The 17,923-nt window shown below is 42.6% G+C and overlaps 1 protein-coding gene across 1 annotated transcript in view; it reads left to right on the plus strand.

Annotated features, from left to right (window-relative positions):
• Nucleotides 1-1,173: 1,173 nt before the first annotated feature.
• Nucleotides 1,174-17,923, plus strand: part of NRXN3 (neurexin 3) — a 995,103-nt gene continuing 978,353 nt past the window's right edge. The window contains exon 1 of the mRNA XM_063290181.1: nucleotides 1,174-1,322. Within this exon, the coding sequence (XP_063146251.1) occupies nucleotides 1,221-1,322 (102 nt within the window). The 5' untranslated portion in view covers nucleotides 1,174-1,220. The remainder of the gene's footprint in view (nucleotides 1,323-17,923) is intronic.

The following is a 17,923-nucleotide window of genomic DNA, read 5'->3' on the forward strand; positions in this document are numbered from 1 at the left end:
TCTGTCTGTTTGAAATTCCACTAGCCATAACCAAAAGAAGCTCAGCCAGTTGTTTGTTTCAGTACAATACATATGCTGCATGGCATGTCTATGTCTGGTTAATCCCCTCCTCCTTTCCCAATCCACCATACTACAGCTCTCTTTCCCCATCTCTTCACCAAGCCACTAATCTAACTTTTAAACCACGTGTTTTCACTGCCTCCCTCTCCCCATCCCCACCCCCTTCTGTTTTCCATCGTCCTCCATGTATTATGGGGTTTGGACTTCTTTTAGACTTTGAAAATTCAGTTTTCCTTTTTTTTAAGCATTGGATGGGTTTCTCCTTCTATAGTTTATGGTTTTGTTTTTTCATTTTTGTTTTTTTAAGGATTGCATGCAAGTGTGAAAAAGTCTCTCTCAGGATATTTTGTCCTTCTGGGCTTTGAAAAACACTGGCATGGATGTGCTGAAGTATGGGGTGTGAGCACGCTTGCCATTTTTTCTCTTGTTTTCAAATTCACTTTATATTTCTCACACTTGCTGGTGTATGGTTGACTTCTTTCTTTAGTTTTCTTTTTAATCCTGATTTTTAATTTTTGTACTTTCTTCCTTTTAAGTTGCAGTACTGGGTGGTGGTGGGTGTCTTTGTAGGTACATAGCATGTTCATCCATAATGTATTGAAAGTGAGATCCCTTCCCTTCCTCCCTTCCCTGAATGCATGATCATTGGTGTGCTGTGAGCCAAATAAATAAAAAGAAGCAAAATCAAATATATCAACTTCATCATTAGTGTCTGTTCTAACAGTCATAACTAACAATAATCACTACCAATAATGACTAATAAATCATACTATCAGCTCAGATAAGCTCTCTCCTCCAAGAACTGCTCCATTTTCTGGCCTTATTAAATGGAAGCCATCATGGCAGGTAGAACAGCTCTCTTTGGCCTTAGCAATGTTGAACTAGCCATGCAGGTAATTAAGGACCTGGAGTGGAGGGACAAAAAGCAGACCAGAAAATGGAACTGAGCTGCACTGAATAAGCAAAGCTCAGCAAAACCTATCCTAAAAGTTTTCTAAAAATAGGAAGATGACTTGCTCTTTTAAGAACTGTAAGGTCATTGCTGGGAATTTTGTTTTTCTTTTCCTTTTTTTTTTTTGTCCATTGTATCCTTCAAACAGGTGACAATCTCTGTGGATGGAATCCTCACCACTACTGGCTACACACAAGAGGATTATACTATGCTTGGCTCAGATGATTTCTTCTATGTCGGTGGAAGTCCCAGTACAGCTGATTTACCTGGGTCTCCTATCAGCAATAATTTCATGGGTTGTCTGAAAGAGGTAAATGTTTCAAATCCACAGCATTATCTTGTTTCATATGTCTTTGCCAAGCAACATATCTCTCTGCCTTTCATCTTTCTTTCTTATTGAATATCATGTATAGCATTGCAAACTTAGTTTGTCCTCATATAGCTGAAAGAGAACCATCCGCATGTAAAAGGAAAAAAGTATTGGCAATCTTGAAGAAACCTCAAGGTTTTCAGAAGTATAATAATGCTGGAGAAAAACTCATTAAAACATCCCAAGAAGGACAGAAATTACTACTGGGCATGAAATGTTGACTGTTGTGAAAATGAGAGGGAATGGAATGGAGTATCCTGTAAAGCAGGGTTTCTCAACCAGGGTTCCATGGAACTCTAGGGTTCTGTGAGAGGTCACTAGGGGTCCCCTGGGAGATCACGATTTATATAAAAAAATTATTTCAAATTCGGGCAACTTCACATTAAAGAGGTAAGCTTCATTCTTTATTTTTACTTTAAGAACACTGTTCATGCATATATACAGGCCTACACATGAAACAAATATAATAATTTTGTAACTTCTGGCCTATATCTGAGCCTGAATGTGCAGGGGTTCCCCAAGGCCTGAAAAATATTTCAAGGGTTCCTCCAGGGTCAAAAAGTTGAGAAAGGCTGCTATAAAGAGACATATTAGGCTGGCTGAGTTCTCTAATGATCTGTAAATGACATTAGATAAATAATGCATTAATTAAAGTGGGTTACATAGTGAAACCTGCTTCACATAAGATTTGTGGTTTCAGTAGCAGTTAGCAGTTAAATCAGCAAGAGTGGTGATGAAGAATTTAACAGATATTTTGCAATAAGATGGGATTGAGATGGGGAAGGAAAGAGTGGGCTGTTTATGATAGAATGTGACTTGGAAAGAGCTGAAAGTGGATGTTTTAGAAATGACTTATTGCAATATGGGGGGACATTTCACCCACAGTTATGAAGGATGGGGTTCATTCTTAGTAGCAGCAGCAGAAATACAGCAGCTGCTTAGTTTCTATTTTTGCTTTTGTGGCAGACAGGGGTGGCAGCTGCTGTGCTGGCAGTCTGGCTTCCATTTTGCATCTGTCCTAACACCCTTTATTTCTACAGCAATGTGGAGAAGAGAATGCAGGATAGTGGATTAATGTGCCTGTAAAAGTGTTTGGCAGAATTCTGTCTGAATTATAAAAGAGGTGACAATAAGCAAAATTTGGGAAGTATAGTCAGGGCCGCAACTAGGGGCGGGCAACCGGGGCATGTGCCCCGGGCGCCATGCTGGCGGGGCACCAAAATGAGCACTGGGGGGGGCACCAAAATGGGCGCGGAATCCATGTTTGCCCCAGGTGACACAGACCCTAGTTGCAGCTCTGAGTACAGTTTGGCTTTGTCATGGATTCTTTTATTAAGGTTGGTGGCCACCAGAAAAGAAAAAAGACATTTAGTACAAAAAAAGGGCTTTATTATACAATTATATATAAAATTCTCTGGATATTCACATGCTAAATACTGTGATTTCTTTTTCATGACACTTTTAAATTTTATACATTTATATTTCTAGAACATTGTTCCTTTTCCACATTTTGTCTTAATTTCCTATAGTTAAACGTCAATTTTAACTTTTAATCTTTTTCTATACTTACTAACATCTTTCACTCCCTGAGCATTAAATTCCTCACTTCATATTTTCTGTTCTCACTCCTCCCTGATTATCTATTCTTGCTAACACTTTCTTTATCTTTCATTAATTTACACCTTAACTATTACACTTTATTACCGCTTCTCTGTCTCTCCTCCCACTCTTCCTCAAAGTCACTTGTTTTAGTTCCCTCAGCCTGTGCCTGCAGTTAGCTGCTCTCCATATGACAGTGGTCACTAATCTCCTACTGTTGACACAACACCATTTCTTTCTGTCAGCCTTCATCTTTCTTCCAGTGGTCTCTGTGGAAATTTTCTCCCAGGTGAATGTGAGAATCTCTTCCTAATCCTCTTCTTGTTCTGGCCCTTATGGATTCCACTGAGATGCTCTCTGGATCCTCCTTTCTCTGGCCCTAGGTGCCCCTACCGCCCTTGAGACTGCCCCCACCTCCAGTCTTCTTCTCTCCAAGGTTAATTTTGCCTGGAAAATCTGGGGGTTTGGGCCTGGTGGATTGCTGATTAGAGCTTCTCCGTTCTGTTTCATATATACACACCCATTCTTTCAACAGCAATCTCCCTTCTTCATCTCAACACTTCTTTTGCTTTCTCCACAGAATATCCTCTGAACTTTTAGGGGCTTATATTCTATGGGATTTATGATTTCTTGTCTTCTTTGCCTTTTCTTCTTCTCCATTTTTTCTTCTCTTCTCCATCTATCACTAGCAAGCCATTTTGATATTCACATGAATACGCAGCCCATTCTCTAATGAACAGTTAGCTCCCAACTGTACCAGCTTAATACCTATCAGCTCTACCTGCTGTTTTCCTGAAAGATAGTTGTCTATATGCTAAGGACATGCACTTCTGGTAGAAGATGCTGACAGGTAGCTTATTTATTTATTAAATTTATAAGGCCATTTGACTCCAATGTGGCTTTGGGTGGCATACAATATTACAACAATTAAAATGCAAACAAAATAAGCAACAGAAAAGCTCTAAAAACAGCCATGGAACACACAATTCTGTGAGGATTGTAGGTTCAGATACCCCAATATAAACTTCACCACCAGCCTCTTGGGATATAGGAAAGATATTTTATTGAGATACAGTCCATTCTCCTGCAAAGTCACAAGTGAGTCAGATTCCCTTGTCCCCCACATTAAGTCCGTTGGGTTTTCCCACCTCCCTTTTGAAATTGAACGCTTGCAACCATCTTACAAGTTTTACAGCTCTGTTCCCAGGCTCTGATCTTTGAGATGGTGTTACTTTAGATACGCAAGTTGCCACAACAATTTTCTCTGTGTCTGCTTGTGACCTCTCTGTTCCTAGGCAACATATCATTCCTCCTCCCTCCCACATATACAACCCATGGCAGTGGAGATGTTCCAGAAGCTATTAACTATTGCTTCTGGGATGATCCTCTGACAAATACACAAAGTAAAAGGTGAGAGAGAGAGACTGCCCACTGATAGGGTTCATGTTAGGCAGAGGGTATGAAGACCAGATTTTTGTTCTTCAGCAGGTCATTGAGAAATACTGTATATGAATATGAGAAAAAAAAATATATTTGTTGATTTGGAGAAAGGAAGTAATAAAGTTAATAGGCTTTTATTATGGAATATTTTCCATGAATATGGTTGCTGAATGTGATATGACTGGTTTATGATGGAAGTAAAGCATGCATGAAACTAAATGGAAATGGTTCATTATAGAGCAGAAAGTAAGACAAATTGTGTGATATCCTGTTGGTTATTTAATATGTTCTGACAAACGTATAAGGAATGTTTGTAGTGGTGTTAGAGGGAGTTTGTGGGGATATGAATATGCCTGTACTTTTATACGCAAACAATGCCATGATGTTAGCTGAGAACCTAAATGATCTTCAAAGAATGTTACATTAAAAAATGTAGTGAGGAGTATAGAGCTGAAAATTAATGTATCAAAGATCAAAGCAGTAGATTTTTAACAAGGAAAATGGAGTGAACAAATTCAAATTATAAATAAATGGCAAAAAAACTAGTTGTCAAATATGGGAAAATGGATGGAGACACCTTAAGACAGAGAAGGGCAGAAAGGTAGTGTGAGGGATGAATCTCAAAAGAAGTAAAAATGGCTGTGTATAAAAGCCTATTTCTGCGCAATTATTTTATATAGAAGTGATAACTGAGTATTTCAGGAAAAAAATATAAAAATATATTGAATGCAGTGGGAAAGGATTACTTAAGTGTATGTGTCAGGCCTAGCCCAAGAATGACATAGAATCAACCCAGCCAAATTCAGTTCTTTATTTGTGTATACTGTATAGACAGAATCTTGCTAGACTAAACCTACTCTACTCTAACCTAAAGGGAAATTACCTGGGAGGCTCTAGGGCATGGCTACTCTGAATCTCTTTCTCTTCTTACGGTCCTGCTTTGGGCTGTGTTGTCTTTTGTCTTGCCCCCCTCCTTGGAATGTGCTCCCTCCTTCCTGAGAACCAGCTGCATATTGTATATGAAAGCAAGTGACCAATACAAAATAAGAATGTTGAGATGATTTGATCAGATAGAGAAAACGAATGAGGGTCAAATTTTAAAAAAAATATGTAGGAAGAGTAAAAAGGTTGAGAAAAAGGGGAATACTGAAAAAAATTATGATCAGGTGGAGTTTCTGAGGTCTTTAGAAAGAGAGAGGTGAGATGTTTGTAGAACAAAAGGCGATGCATGACAGAGTATGATGCAGTGGAAGGAAGGATGCCTTACTTGGTTAGAAAGATATGGAGGAGTACTATAATGAATGGTGTCGATATAAACTAGATTTCAATACAGGTAGTCCTCACTTAATGATGGTAATTGGGAGCAGCAACTCTGTCACTAAGCAATGCAGTCATAAAGCACAATGTAACATGACCACACCAATTTTTAACAGCAGTTCTGGTTGCCATGGTGGATCCCACATGGTCATTAGGCACGATGTTGTGTGAGTGCCATTTGCGACCTCCTGCTGGCTTCCCCATTATTTTGCTTGTCAGAAGCTGGCAGTGAAGGTCACAAATGGTGATGATGTGACCATGGGATGCTGAGACCATTGTAATTGCAAGCTGGTTGCCAAGTGCCTGAATTGTGATCACATGACCAAGGGCACCGCAACAGCTGCGACTACGAGGATGATCGTCTCATTCAGCACTGTTGTAACTTCAAACAGTTGCTGAACAACTGGTTGCTGAACGAGTACTACCTATACAGTATATTGATGTGAATGATCCCCTGTGCAAGCACCGAGTCATATCTGACACTTTGGGGGAACGCCGCTTTCGCGATGTTTTCTTGGCACACTGTAGTGGGGTGGTTTGCCATTGCCTTCCCCAGTCGTCACCTTCTCCAGCAAGCCAGGTACTACCTTTCTGTTTTCTTATCCAATCCTTTAATTTATTTTGCTTATGGCTTTTTACTTGCATTCTATGGTTTCTCCCTGGCTGGCATGAGCTGAAAGAGTTGGTGTTTTCTGGTGCCCTTTGTGCCATCTATCAGGACCCAGGAACCCTGCCTTCTCTGTCATGGTGCCTGACCTCTCAAATGACATCTCCTGAGATCTATGTGGCTCCCACCCTGATGATGTTCCAGAAGGCCTTAAAAGACCTAGCTGTTGTCACAGGCCTTTGGGTTATGATAGGTGGAGGCCCTTGTTGGATGTGTTTCATAATATGTTTTATGTTGAGGCAGGTTCCCATCTTGTTTATCTATTTTGTATTGCGTTTTTTTTTTTTAACTATATTGTGATCCACCCAGAATTGGTTTGGAGTTGGGCGGTGTTTAAATCAAATAAATAAATAAATGAAATATGTGATGGGTATGTATGTATCTTCTGCAGATCACCCAAAAATCTATTACCAGTAGATCCTAATCTACCTTCTGGCCTACCTCTGCTCTAAATGGATCTATATATGAAGCAGAAGATGGTGGAATGACTTGCACTAATTTTAATGTTTAAATGTTGTTCCTTGAATTCTGTTTAAAAACATAACCCTCATCAGTAATCTGAATGGGCAAAATTCACTTCATCAGCTCATGTTACTGCTTTTTTATATTTTTGTAAATCTATCAGGGCCCTGAGCCTGGTGACCTTCTTAATGGCTCCCCACTGATGTTCTTGTTCTCAAATTTATCAAGAGATGATTAGTAGCTGCTCTGGCCATCTCTGTAACAAATAGTACTGCAGCTACCACTATCATCTTCAGTAACCCTAATGCCTTTGAAGTCCATCACTAACTTCATGTACATCTGGCTTACTGTTTCTTTTTACAGCATTAGACAATTAAAACAATATGAAAAAAATTAGATGAAAGTTGGCATCATCTGCAGGAACCCTCCACAATCCTTGGGACTCATTAGTTGTACATGCTGGGAGTGGGGAAGAATTCTGGTCATAATCTTCCCTGTCCCCAACTGAAGTGAAACTATAGTTCAGAATCAGAATTGGAACAGCTTAATTGTCTCCGTTAAATCCATGCCTCTTTTTTTTTTTAATCATCCATTTCAAACAGAACTGTTTTTGCATCCAGGCCTTTGAACAGATGATTAATGGTTTAATCTCTAATAACTTTACATTTTATGGAACCCTGCTAGGACTCTGCATCTGGTGAATCAAGCTATTTAAAGCTGTGTTAATTTTGTTAATTGCTCTATGTTTATTTGGATTACTGGCACCTGCAGGTTTTGGGATCATGTTTGGGGCTTTATAGTCTCCCTGCTCCTTAGTGGGGAAAATGGACAGGACAGTTTCCTCAGCTAAAACCAATAACCTTGGCAGAAAGTCCAATTCCATCATCTACCACAGCTGAAAGCAATGATTCAGAGTTGAGGATGTTGGCATGGCTAAGGTAGCAGTCATACTGTTAAGTAACCATTTACTATTTCAAGAAGGTGATGATCAGAACATTTGAAAGAGCTTTTGAAAGAGCACCACTTTGTTTTCACAATTTATTTATCAAATTTGTTAGCCACCGCAATCACAAGACTGCGGCAAACAAGGTATAAAAATAGGTGAACAAGATATAAAAATACAGTAAATATAAAAAGCTTAAGATAGATAAAACCCAAACAAAATATATGCCATCAGACCTCAAAAGCTTCTGGAAAAGCTGCATATTCAGCTATTTCCAGAAGGCAGACCACACTGGAGACAAATTAATCTCAACAGGAGGTCATTCCAGAGGGCCAGCCCCATCAGCAAAAAACAATGCTTCCAGGCTTCATTCATCTCCCAAAAATGGTGGAAACCAGCTGCTTTTCTTGGCATGGATGTAGTTGTTGGGCTGATTCTAGTGGGGAGATGTGGTCCTGCAGATAACCAGGTGCCAAACCACAAAGAGATTTATAGGTCAATACCAGCATTTTAAACTGCACTTGGAAGTTACAGTAATAGGAAGCCAATGCAGGCCCTGAAAAACAGTTGTAAAGCCTGCCCAATGGTCAACTCCTGTGAGCACTCTGCCCACTGCATTTTGTACCAACTGAAGCTTCTGGGTTGTCCTTGTAGAGCATGTTCCAATAGTCTAAATGGGTGGTGATGACAGTGTGCGGCACTGTACTGTTGTAGAAATGAAGACTAGGACGCTCGGGTCTTCATCCAGGAAAAGAGTTTAATATGCGCATAGGTTCAGACAAGCTCAAGCTTCAAATTCTGAACCCCGAAGGTTCGGGGTCCTACTTCTTTTATAGGTAAAGGTAAAGGTTTCCCTTGACGTAAAGTCCAGTCGAATCCGACTCTAGGGGACGGTGCTCATCTCCGTTTCTAAGCCATGGAGCTGGCGTTGTCATAGACACTTCCGGGTCATGTGGCCAGCATGACGACACGGAACGCCGTTACCTTCCCGCCGAAGCGGTACCTATTGATCTACTCACATTTGCATGTTTTCGAACTGCTAGGTGAGCAGGAGTTGGGACGAGCAACGGGAGCTCACCCCGCCACGCGGTTTCGAACCGCCGACCTTCCGATTGACAGCTCAGCGGTTTAACCCACAGCGCCACCGCGTCCCTTTTTTTATACTTCTTTTATACCCCCTCCTTAATGATTATACAGCATAGACTAAGTGTCAACTTAGAGATATATGATATAACTTTAAAAGCAAGCCGGGTGAGAAAAGCCTGGAGGAGCTGGTGAGCTTCCTGCCCGCCCCTTATCTTTGCTCATTTAGCTGCTACAGAATACACATACATTCCTGTTTCTTATCTGCCCGTCCGGCTCTTCCCCACATTCCAGACTTGCAACAGATAGCTTACTTGCAATAAACAATTGCCTGATGAAAGGGCTTTAGTTCTCTGTTGTTTCCTTGACCCTAATTCCAATTCCACCTCAGTACTAGGTCCTCTCACTTCAAGCTAGGCTGCAAATGGTGCACCAGCCAAAGCTGGGGAAAGGTCCTTCTGGCCACAGCTTGTTTGCTTGCTTGCTTATTTATTTATTTATCAAATTCACAGGGCCGCCCATCTCACAAAAAGTGACTGAGTGGCATACAATAAGATATAAAACAATAAACATATAGTATATATACAAAAACAGTCATTATTTAATAGTTTTAAAAACCATAAGGCATAAAGAGATTAGAAGTTAATAGCCATAATGGAACCATCTCAAGATCTCAGTGGTCCCCTGGGACCCCACAGCCTGATAACATAGCCAGGTCTTGAGGGACTTCTGGAAAACAAGTAGGTATGGAGTTAACCTCATTTCGGGGAGGGGGCGAATGTTCCATAAGGCAGGCACCACGGCAGAGAAGGCCCACCTCCTGGGACCTGCCAAGTGTAGTTTCCTAAAGGATGGGACCTGCAGCATGCCTTCTCTGCCAGATCTGTTGGGATGGGCAGATGTAATCGGAGAGAGGCGGTCCCTTAAATCCATGCCCTATGCCATGGAGGGCTTTGAAAGTCAAAACCAGTACCTTGAATTAGACCTGGAAGGAGACTGGCAACCAATGCAGCTCGCAGAGCAGAGGTGTAGCATGGGCAGTTCTAGAAGCACACATAACTGCATGCGCCACTGCATTTTGCACTAGCTGCAAAGACACTAACTGCTCTTTAAGCAGGAATTGTGAGTCCAGGAAGACTCCCAGATTGCATACCGGGTCTGTCTGGGCCAGTGCAACCCCATCCAGCACAAGGGGTGGTATAGTCCTAGAACCTAGGTTCCACCTGCTCATCTAGCAGGAGCCAGGAGTCCAGGAAAAATCCTAAGTTGCAGACCTGCTCCTTCAGGGGTAGGGCCACCCCATCCAGAGACAAAACAAAGGGCATAGAGCATTCTCGATGTACAAACAGTAGCTCAGTCTTGCTGGCATTTAGTTTAAGCCTGCTCTCTCCCATCCCCCTTACCCAGGAGGGCCCTGGTCACCGAAAACAGGGCCACTGGCCAGCCATCTGCAGACTCAATAAGAGTGGAGCTTGCTTCACCGCTCTTACTGCCACAAGGTAAGTCCTAATAAAGGCTCGAACCTGTGCTTGGTCAGCTTCATTCCTTGTCTTCCTCCAGCGGGACTCTAGGCGTCTCTTGTGTCATTTCATTTCCTGGAGCCCTGCTGTAAACCAAGGGATCTGTGATCACAGAGAGTCTGCACAGGGGCAATCCAATCCAAGGCCCTTGTTGTGTGCCCATTCCAGGCCATAGCTAAGGCCTCAGCTGAATCATGCACCAGAGCCTCAGGAATAACCCCAAACTCCCTCTGAAACCCTACTGGGTCCATCAGTCACCTGGAGGGGACCATTCAAGTAGGCGCAACCTCCCTGCAGTGTGGTGGGGGGCAGTTGCATAGAACTGCAGGGCCAAGAGGGAGTGATAATAGCACGGGACTGATGTTTATGTCCCCTAACCCCAGATTGCCTTGCCACTGCCCCTTGCTACTTGTGCTTTGATGCGCAGCTAAGATTTCCTTTGGGTTCTCTTACCTGAGAATACTTTGACAATCAACACTAAGAAAACGTCTTTCTGTTCTACTTTCAGTTCTTTATTTTTTTTAAAAAAACCTAGAATTTCATTAAATTGAATGGCTCTTATTGCAGGCCAATAGAAATGGTACTGAACAAATCCAGAACAACCCACCAGTAATGGATGATGGATGATTTGGTTCCTCTTAAACTTTCTGATTTCCTGCCCACTTCAGAATTTAATTATCCAGTGCGGGTGAAATACCCGTCAAGCTCGTGTATAGCTTCCAGTTTGCAGTGTGGGACTTGCTGCTACCTGGGCCTACAGAGGCTTGAGAGCCGTGCACTTCCAAAGTTCACACCCCTGCTACACTCCCATCTCTTTTCTTTTTTTTAATCTAAAGGTCACAGCAGTCAGCATTCTAATTCTAGAGTATGTGCTGCCAAAGCAAGCACCACTGTCCTATTGGGTATGGGAGGTGAGGATGACGGGAGAAATTGGCACCAATCTATGCAATGAGGAAGAGAAAAAATATATTCATACTGTGGTTTGTTTTAATCTGTAACAATTGCCCTACTCAAATAAAAAGCTCAGACTCCAAATCTAAGTTTAAGGTCTGGTTTATTTAGAATAAGGTGCAAACAGAGAGAAAGCTGAGAATGAGAAAAGCGTGCCTAAACTCAAACTAAATAGCTCCGTTTCCAACAACGATCCCCCCCCCCCCCCCGTGCATATAGAACAATCCCACATTCCCAGGTGCTCCTAACGAGCTCTGCTGATCGACGGGCAAAAAGACATTGACATTTAAGAGATAACCCAAACACATTCCTTCCTGGCACAGCCCTACACATCCCCCCGTACAAGGCTTATCAGCAGCACCCTCCCAGCCAGGAACACGCATCAACACTCTGGCATGCGAACCGTTACGATGGAGCGAACATCACAATGGTGATCATGACATAATCAGTGTTTTGAAAGCAATAGACCAGTCTTCACTTTGTTCCCTGCCTTCCAATATATGTAAAGGCACTGTAAGCTAGTACAATGTGCCATACTTCCAAATGACAACATGCAGAAAATACTGTGTATTAAAGAAAAAAACATGCACAATCCCATTAATAACTGTATGTTGGTATGAAGTGGATTTTGATTTTTCTGAGTTGTGTGTGCCTCATATTTCATCTTTTAAATGATATTCAGGTCAATATTTTCTCTATTTTGTTTTGGAATACTGATAGCTGCCTTGAATCTTCAAAATGAGGTGGGTCAAAAATCCAAATGAATATGTTTAAGGAGAGAATGCCACTAATAGCATCCACTTCAAGTACAAATTGGTTAGCTCACTATCACATTATGTAGGAAGATTTGTGCTGAATAAGTAAATATTGGGGTTGTACAAAGTATCTGAAGGGCTGCTTTACAAAGCACATTAGTGTAAATAAAGTACTTTGGCTGGAGAGTTAAAGTAGCTATACTTTAAAGTTAAAGTAGCTATACTGCTGCTTTGAGGTCTGTCCCTGCTGGCTATGCATGTGTGTACATGCACAGATTCTTTACTTTTCTGGTGGTTGCTGTGCCTGGACAAACACACAGACAGCTGGGGACAGCCTTTGAATCAGCTGCGTTAGCCTTCTGGAGCACATGCCTATTTCATGGAAGGCTGCTTCATTTATACCAGGGTGCTTTGTGAAGCACATGCTTTTGAATGTTTTGTATAGCCCTGATAAATATATATGTGAGGAATGTGTATACACAAATGCATCCACAGGCCTGTATCAATATGCATGGTAAATCACAGGCAGACTGTATGAATAGTATATGTATAATACATAGGTAGATCTTTTCATAAACGTTAGCATGTATAGTGCTTGTGTTTCAAAGATAACAGGGTAATACTCACAATCACAGATGTCACTGTATATATGCACTCACATGCATGCATCTGTTTATCCATATAAGCATGATTATGTGCTCAGAAATCTTTGTATTGGCATATGAGAAAATATTTTAGCAGATAGAATGTTGCCTTTATACCAGTTAGACTATGTCCATTCTGCTGATGTCTCTCCTGATGATCTTCAGCTATTTAACCCTTCCAGCAAGGAGTAGAATGCTTGTGGCTTTCCAGATGTTGCTGAACCACAATTTCCCGCAGCCTAGTCAGCATGCTTCCATAACAACATTGTGGGTGACATGGATCCAAAAGGTCATAGGATTGCTCTTAACATTTACGATTATGTTATACTGTCAAAAGTGGAGGTGGGGGAAAGGAATATTGCTATTGGCTATTATGAAATTGAGTTTCTCTGAATTTCACTTGCTCATCTCTGAAAATTGCCAAAAGCAACAGCACAGTTTTTGACCAAGAAAATCAGAAGTGGTCTTGCAGCGTCTTCTGATTTTTTTTTTACTCTTTATTTTTTGCTACCATAGACTAACACAGATCTCCTCCTACAATGTTATCAAGAGAATGGATCTGAGAAGATCAGATATACTTTTAAGATAGGATTAATCTTAAATTTACTTCATGCAATTTGTTTGTTCTGATCAACATCAGGGCATAAGATCTGCACACAGTACATTTCAGATTACTGCCATGCTCTTCTCCACATGCACGTGCAAAGTTTAAATTTTTAATTTTTTAAAATGGTAAAATTTTTTAAAATGGTGAAGAAAAAGTCAACATCACCAACAAAAAGATAATTAGTGAGTATACAGTGAAGAAAAAAATAAATAAAATTAGAATAGTAATTCAAATAAACATGTCAAATAAGAGGAAAATAGAAAAAAGACCCATATGCTAATTATAAGTAACTATATAAAGTTTGTTTGTTTGTTTGTTTATTCATCAAATTTTGCCACTGTCCATCTCCCCCCAAAGGAGGGACTCTGGGCGGTTTACAATAAAGGTAAAAGATTTAAAATACAATAAAACCATAAATAATACATAAAATATAAATACAAGATATAAATATAAATAAAATCCATACGTCAATGAAAGTTCTAATTCAGTTCATGTGCATATGAGGGCCATTTTAGGGTGCCAGCCATCCCCAAGAATGACTACTCCCCTTCCCACCCCAAGCGAGATGGCAGAGCCAGGTCTTCAGCTTGTCAGGAGAAAGGGGGCTTGCTCACCTCTGGGGGAAGAATGTTCCAAAGGGCGGGAGTCACTGCAGAGAAGACCCACTTCCTGGATTCTGCCAGATGGAATTCTCTTACAGACGAGGTCCATAACATACGCTCTCTGCATGAAGGGGTGGGACAGGTCGATGCTAAGGAGATGAGATGGTCCCTCAGGTAGTGTCCTAACAGTCAGGAATCACGCTGAGACAAGGAGTAGGTCTCTAGTGTTTATTACAGCTACATAAGACAGAATCCTAACAAACTGAAGAAGTGTGGGAAAAACCCAGACATATAAACCGCAAAAGCTAAGGCGGGCCTGATCTGTGTCTCTTTGAATGGCTGCTTAATTCCTCAGTACTACGCATGCGTTTTCCACTCTGGATGGGGGCCTCCTCCTGTTCACCATCAGTACTCATGACAGGTAGCCTGGACCCATGCCATGTAGGGCTTTAAAGGTGATAACCAACACCTTGAATTGGACCCAGAAGCAAACTGGCACCCAATGCAGCTCGCGCAGCAGAGATATTACATGTGCCAATATTGGGGCACCTAGAATTGCCTGTACAGCCACATTTTGGACCAGCTGTAGCTTCTGGCTACTCTTCAAGTATAGCCCCATGTAGAGCACATTGCAATAGTCTATATGGGAGATGACCAGGGCACGAGTGACTGATCAAAGGGCCTCCTGATCCAGGAAAGGGCGTAACTAGCACACAACACGAAGTTGAGCAAAGGCCCTCCTGGCCATGACTGCCACCTTCTCTTCGAGCAGGAGTCGTGAGTCCAGGAGGACCCCCAGATTCCGCACCGGGTCTGTCTGGGGCAGCACAACCCCAACCAGAACTAAAGATGGTAAATTCCCAGATACAGAGGAGCCATTAACCCACAGCCACTCCATCTTACCAGGGTTCAGCCAAAGCCTGTTGTTCCCCATCCAGACCCCTACAGTCTCCAGGCACCGAGAGAGAGTGGTCAGAGCATCACTTACTTCACCTGGGATGGAGATGTATAGTTGGGTATCATCAGCATATTGATGATACCTCATCCCGTGGAGATGGATGATCTCACCCAGCGGTTTCATGTAGATGTTAAAAAGGAGCAGAGAGAGTACTGAGCCTTGTGGCACCCCATAAAGGAGGGGCTGTGGGCTGGATCTCTCGCTCCCTATCAATGCCGATTGGGACCAGCCCTGAAGGAAGGAGGTGAACCAGCACAGAACCACGCTGACCACCCCCAACTCCCTGAGCCAACCTAAAAGGATATCATGATTGATGGTATCGAAAGCCGCTGAGAGGTCAAGAAGAGCAAGGATGGATTCACTGCCACCATCCTGCTCCCGCCAGAGATCATCCATAAGTGTAACCAATGCTGCTTCTGTCCCATATCTGGGCCTGAAACCTGACTGAAAGGGGTCTAGATAATCCGTTTCATCTAGAATCCTCTGGAACTGCAACATCACCACTTTCTCAACCATCTTCCCCAAAAAGGGGAGGTGGTAGACTGGATGAAAATTGTTTAGTACAGTAGGGTCCAGCAATGGTTTCTTGAGGAGGGGGTGCACCAGTGCTTCCTTAAAGGCAGCCAGAAACACCCGCTCTGTCAAGGATGCATTTACCATCGTCTGGACCCAACCGCATATCACCTCCCAAGCTGCCTTCACCAGCCAGGAGGGGCATGGATCTAGTTGACAAGTGGTGGCATTTACAGTCCAGAGGATCCTGTCCACTTCCTCGGGCCCAACAGGTTCAAACTGTTCCCAGATAACTGGATAAGTATATTCCCTTGGCATCTCCACACACCATGCCTCACACTTGGAGTCCAACTTGGAACAGATCCGAGCAATTATATCCTGCAGATGCTGAGAAAACTCCTCTGCATGGCCCTCAAGGTGGGTCACTGGGCCCACCTTTCCCGAAAGCTACTGAGTGACTTTAAACAGGGTCGCTGGGCAGCATTCTGCAGATGCAATAAGAGTAGAGAAATATTGACGTTTCGCTGCTCTTACCCCCACAAAGTAGGCCTTAATAGTGGCTCTAGCTTGTGTTTGGTCAGGTGTGGTCCTTGTTTTCCTCCAGTGGTGCTCTAGACATCTCTTAATCCTCTTCAAAACCATCAACTCCTCCGTAAACCATGGGGAGTGCCGGGGATAGGGGAGGTTGCACAGGCACGATCCTGTCCAAGGCCCCTGCCACCTCCTTATTCCAGGTATTAGCCAGGGCCTCCACTGGACCATGCAGCAGATCCTTGTGTATAACCCCCAGCTCCTTCTGAAACCACATCAGGTCCATCAGTCACTGAGGGCAGACCAATCAAATGGGTCCTGCCTCCCTGTGGAGGGGGCCAGCATAAGAGAGACTCAGGGCCACCAGGGCATGATCTGACCATGACAGAGGGGATAGATGTAACTCTTCCCTCAGATCACTTTGCCACTGCTCTGACAAGAAAACCAAGTCTGGTGTGAGGCTGCTGTCCCAAGTTGGGTCCCAAATAATCTGGGACAGGCCCATGGCCGCCATGGTAGCCATGAACTCCTGAGCCGCCTCCGAGGCATGCCCCAAGGATGGCAGGTTGAAGTCCCTCAGAACCATAAGTCTGGGGAACTCCACCACCAACCCCGAGACAGCCTCCAGCAGCTCAGGCAAGGAGGTTGCTACGCAGCAGGGATGCTGTACAGTAGCAACAGTCCCAACTGTCCTTGGGAACCCAACTTGAAAAACAGGGTCTCACAGCCAGCCGCTTGTGGAGCAGTGCCCCTGAAGGCCACTAGAGATTCCCTGATGACAACAGCCACCCCTCCTCCCCTGCCCTGGCGTTTCGACTGGTTCCATATCCGAAACCTGGCTGGGCACATCTCCGAAAGGGACACCCCTCCTTCCAGGCCCAGCCGGGTCTGAGTAATACATGCCAGGTCTGCCCTCTCCTCAGTGATCAAATCACATATGAGGGGGGGCTTGCTGACTGACCTGGCATTAAGTAGCAACAGCTGGAGACCAGGGCCCCCACAAGCCTGATGTCCAGGGCCTGGGTCTGAGCCCAGACAGCTGGAACATGCCACAGGTAACAAACACTGGGGTCGTCTTCCCTGAAGATGGCCTGCCCTCTGATTCCCATCATAGCATCCCCAGCCCATCACCACCTCAATAAGTTAATTCAGGTGTTAAATATGTCATTAAATCTAGACCATATAGCAACATATTGGGTCATCTTCTCATTTTTAGAACATAGAGATTTTTCAAAAGTAGATAAACTCACATCCTGGATCCATTTGTTAAAATCAAGAGAGAGAGTTTCTTTCCAGTTACATAGAATTATTCTCTTTGCCATAACGTATAATTTGCCGTAGTTCAAGATCACATTCAGATCCTTAACTATAAGATTTCTTCCAAAAATGGTATCCACATATGTAGTGTTTTGAAATCAGAATAAAACCAAATCATGTGAATTAAAGAACCTTCAAATTTCCTGCATCACCAATGTAAAAAAATCTGATGTCTGTCTCTTTTAAAACATTGTTCGAGGACACCAATAAACAAGAAATAATGTTTTCTGAAGAACTGAGTTAATTTTAAACCAGAAGGTATATATTGCATGTTTTTAATTCCTGAACCCATTGATTCAAAATTAGATATTACAATTATTCATTCCACAATTCAAAGAGAACTAATACTGACTTTCATTTCACTTTTTCATACCTTATAAAATGGAATTGTTGGCTTCTATTCAAAAGCTGCATCTCTTAGGGAAACTAAAATTGCAAGTACGTTGGATGCTGCTAGAGCATCTGGGCCATACTGTTTAATTAGCACATGTTTCAATCTATATTTTGCCAAGCATATGTTGTAGGTACAGTAAGTCAAGATGCTATTTCTCAAAATCTTTAAAACAATCATTAGCAATCAACTGATTTAAAATGTTAATCCCTTGTTTAGCCCAAATGTTCCAATAAAACAT

The sequence above is a fragment of the Candoia aspera genome, chromosome 1 (genome assembly GCF_035149785.1).
Source record: "Candoia aspera isolate rCanAsp1 chromosome 1, rCanAsp1.hap2, whole genome shotgun sequence".
Lineage (NCBI taxonomy): Eukaryota > Metazoa > Chordata > Lepidosauria > Squamata > Boidae > Candoia > Candoia aspera.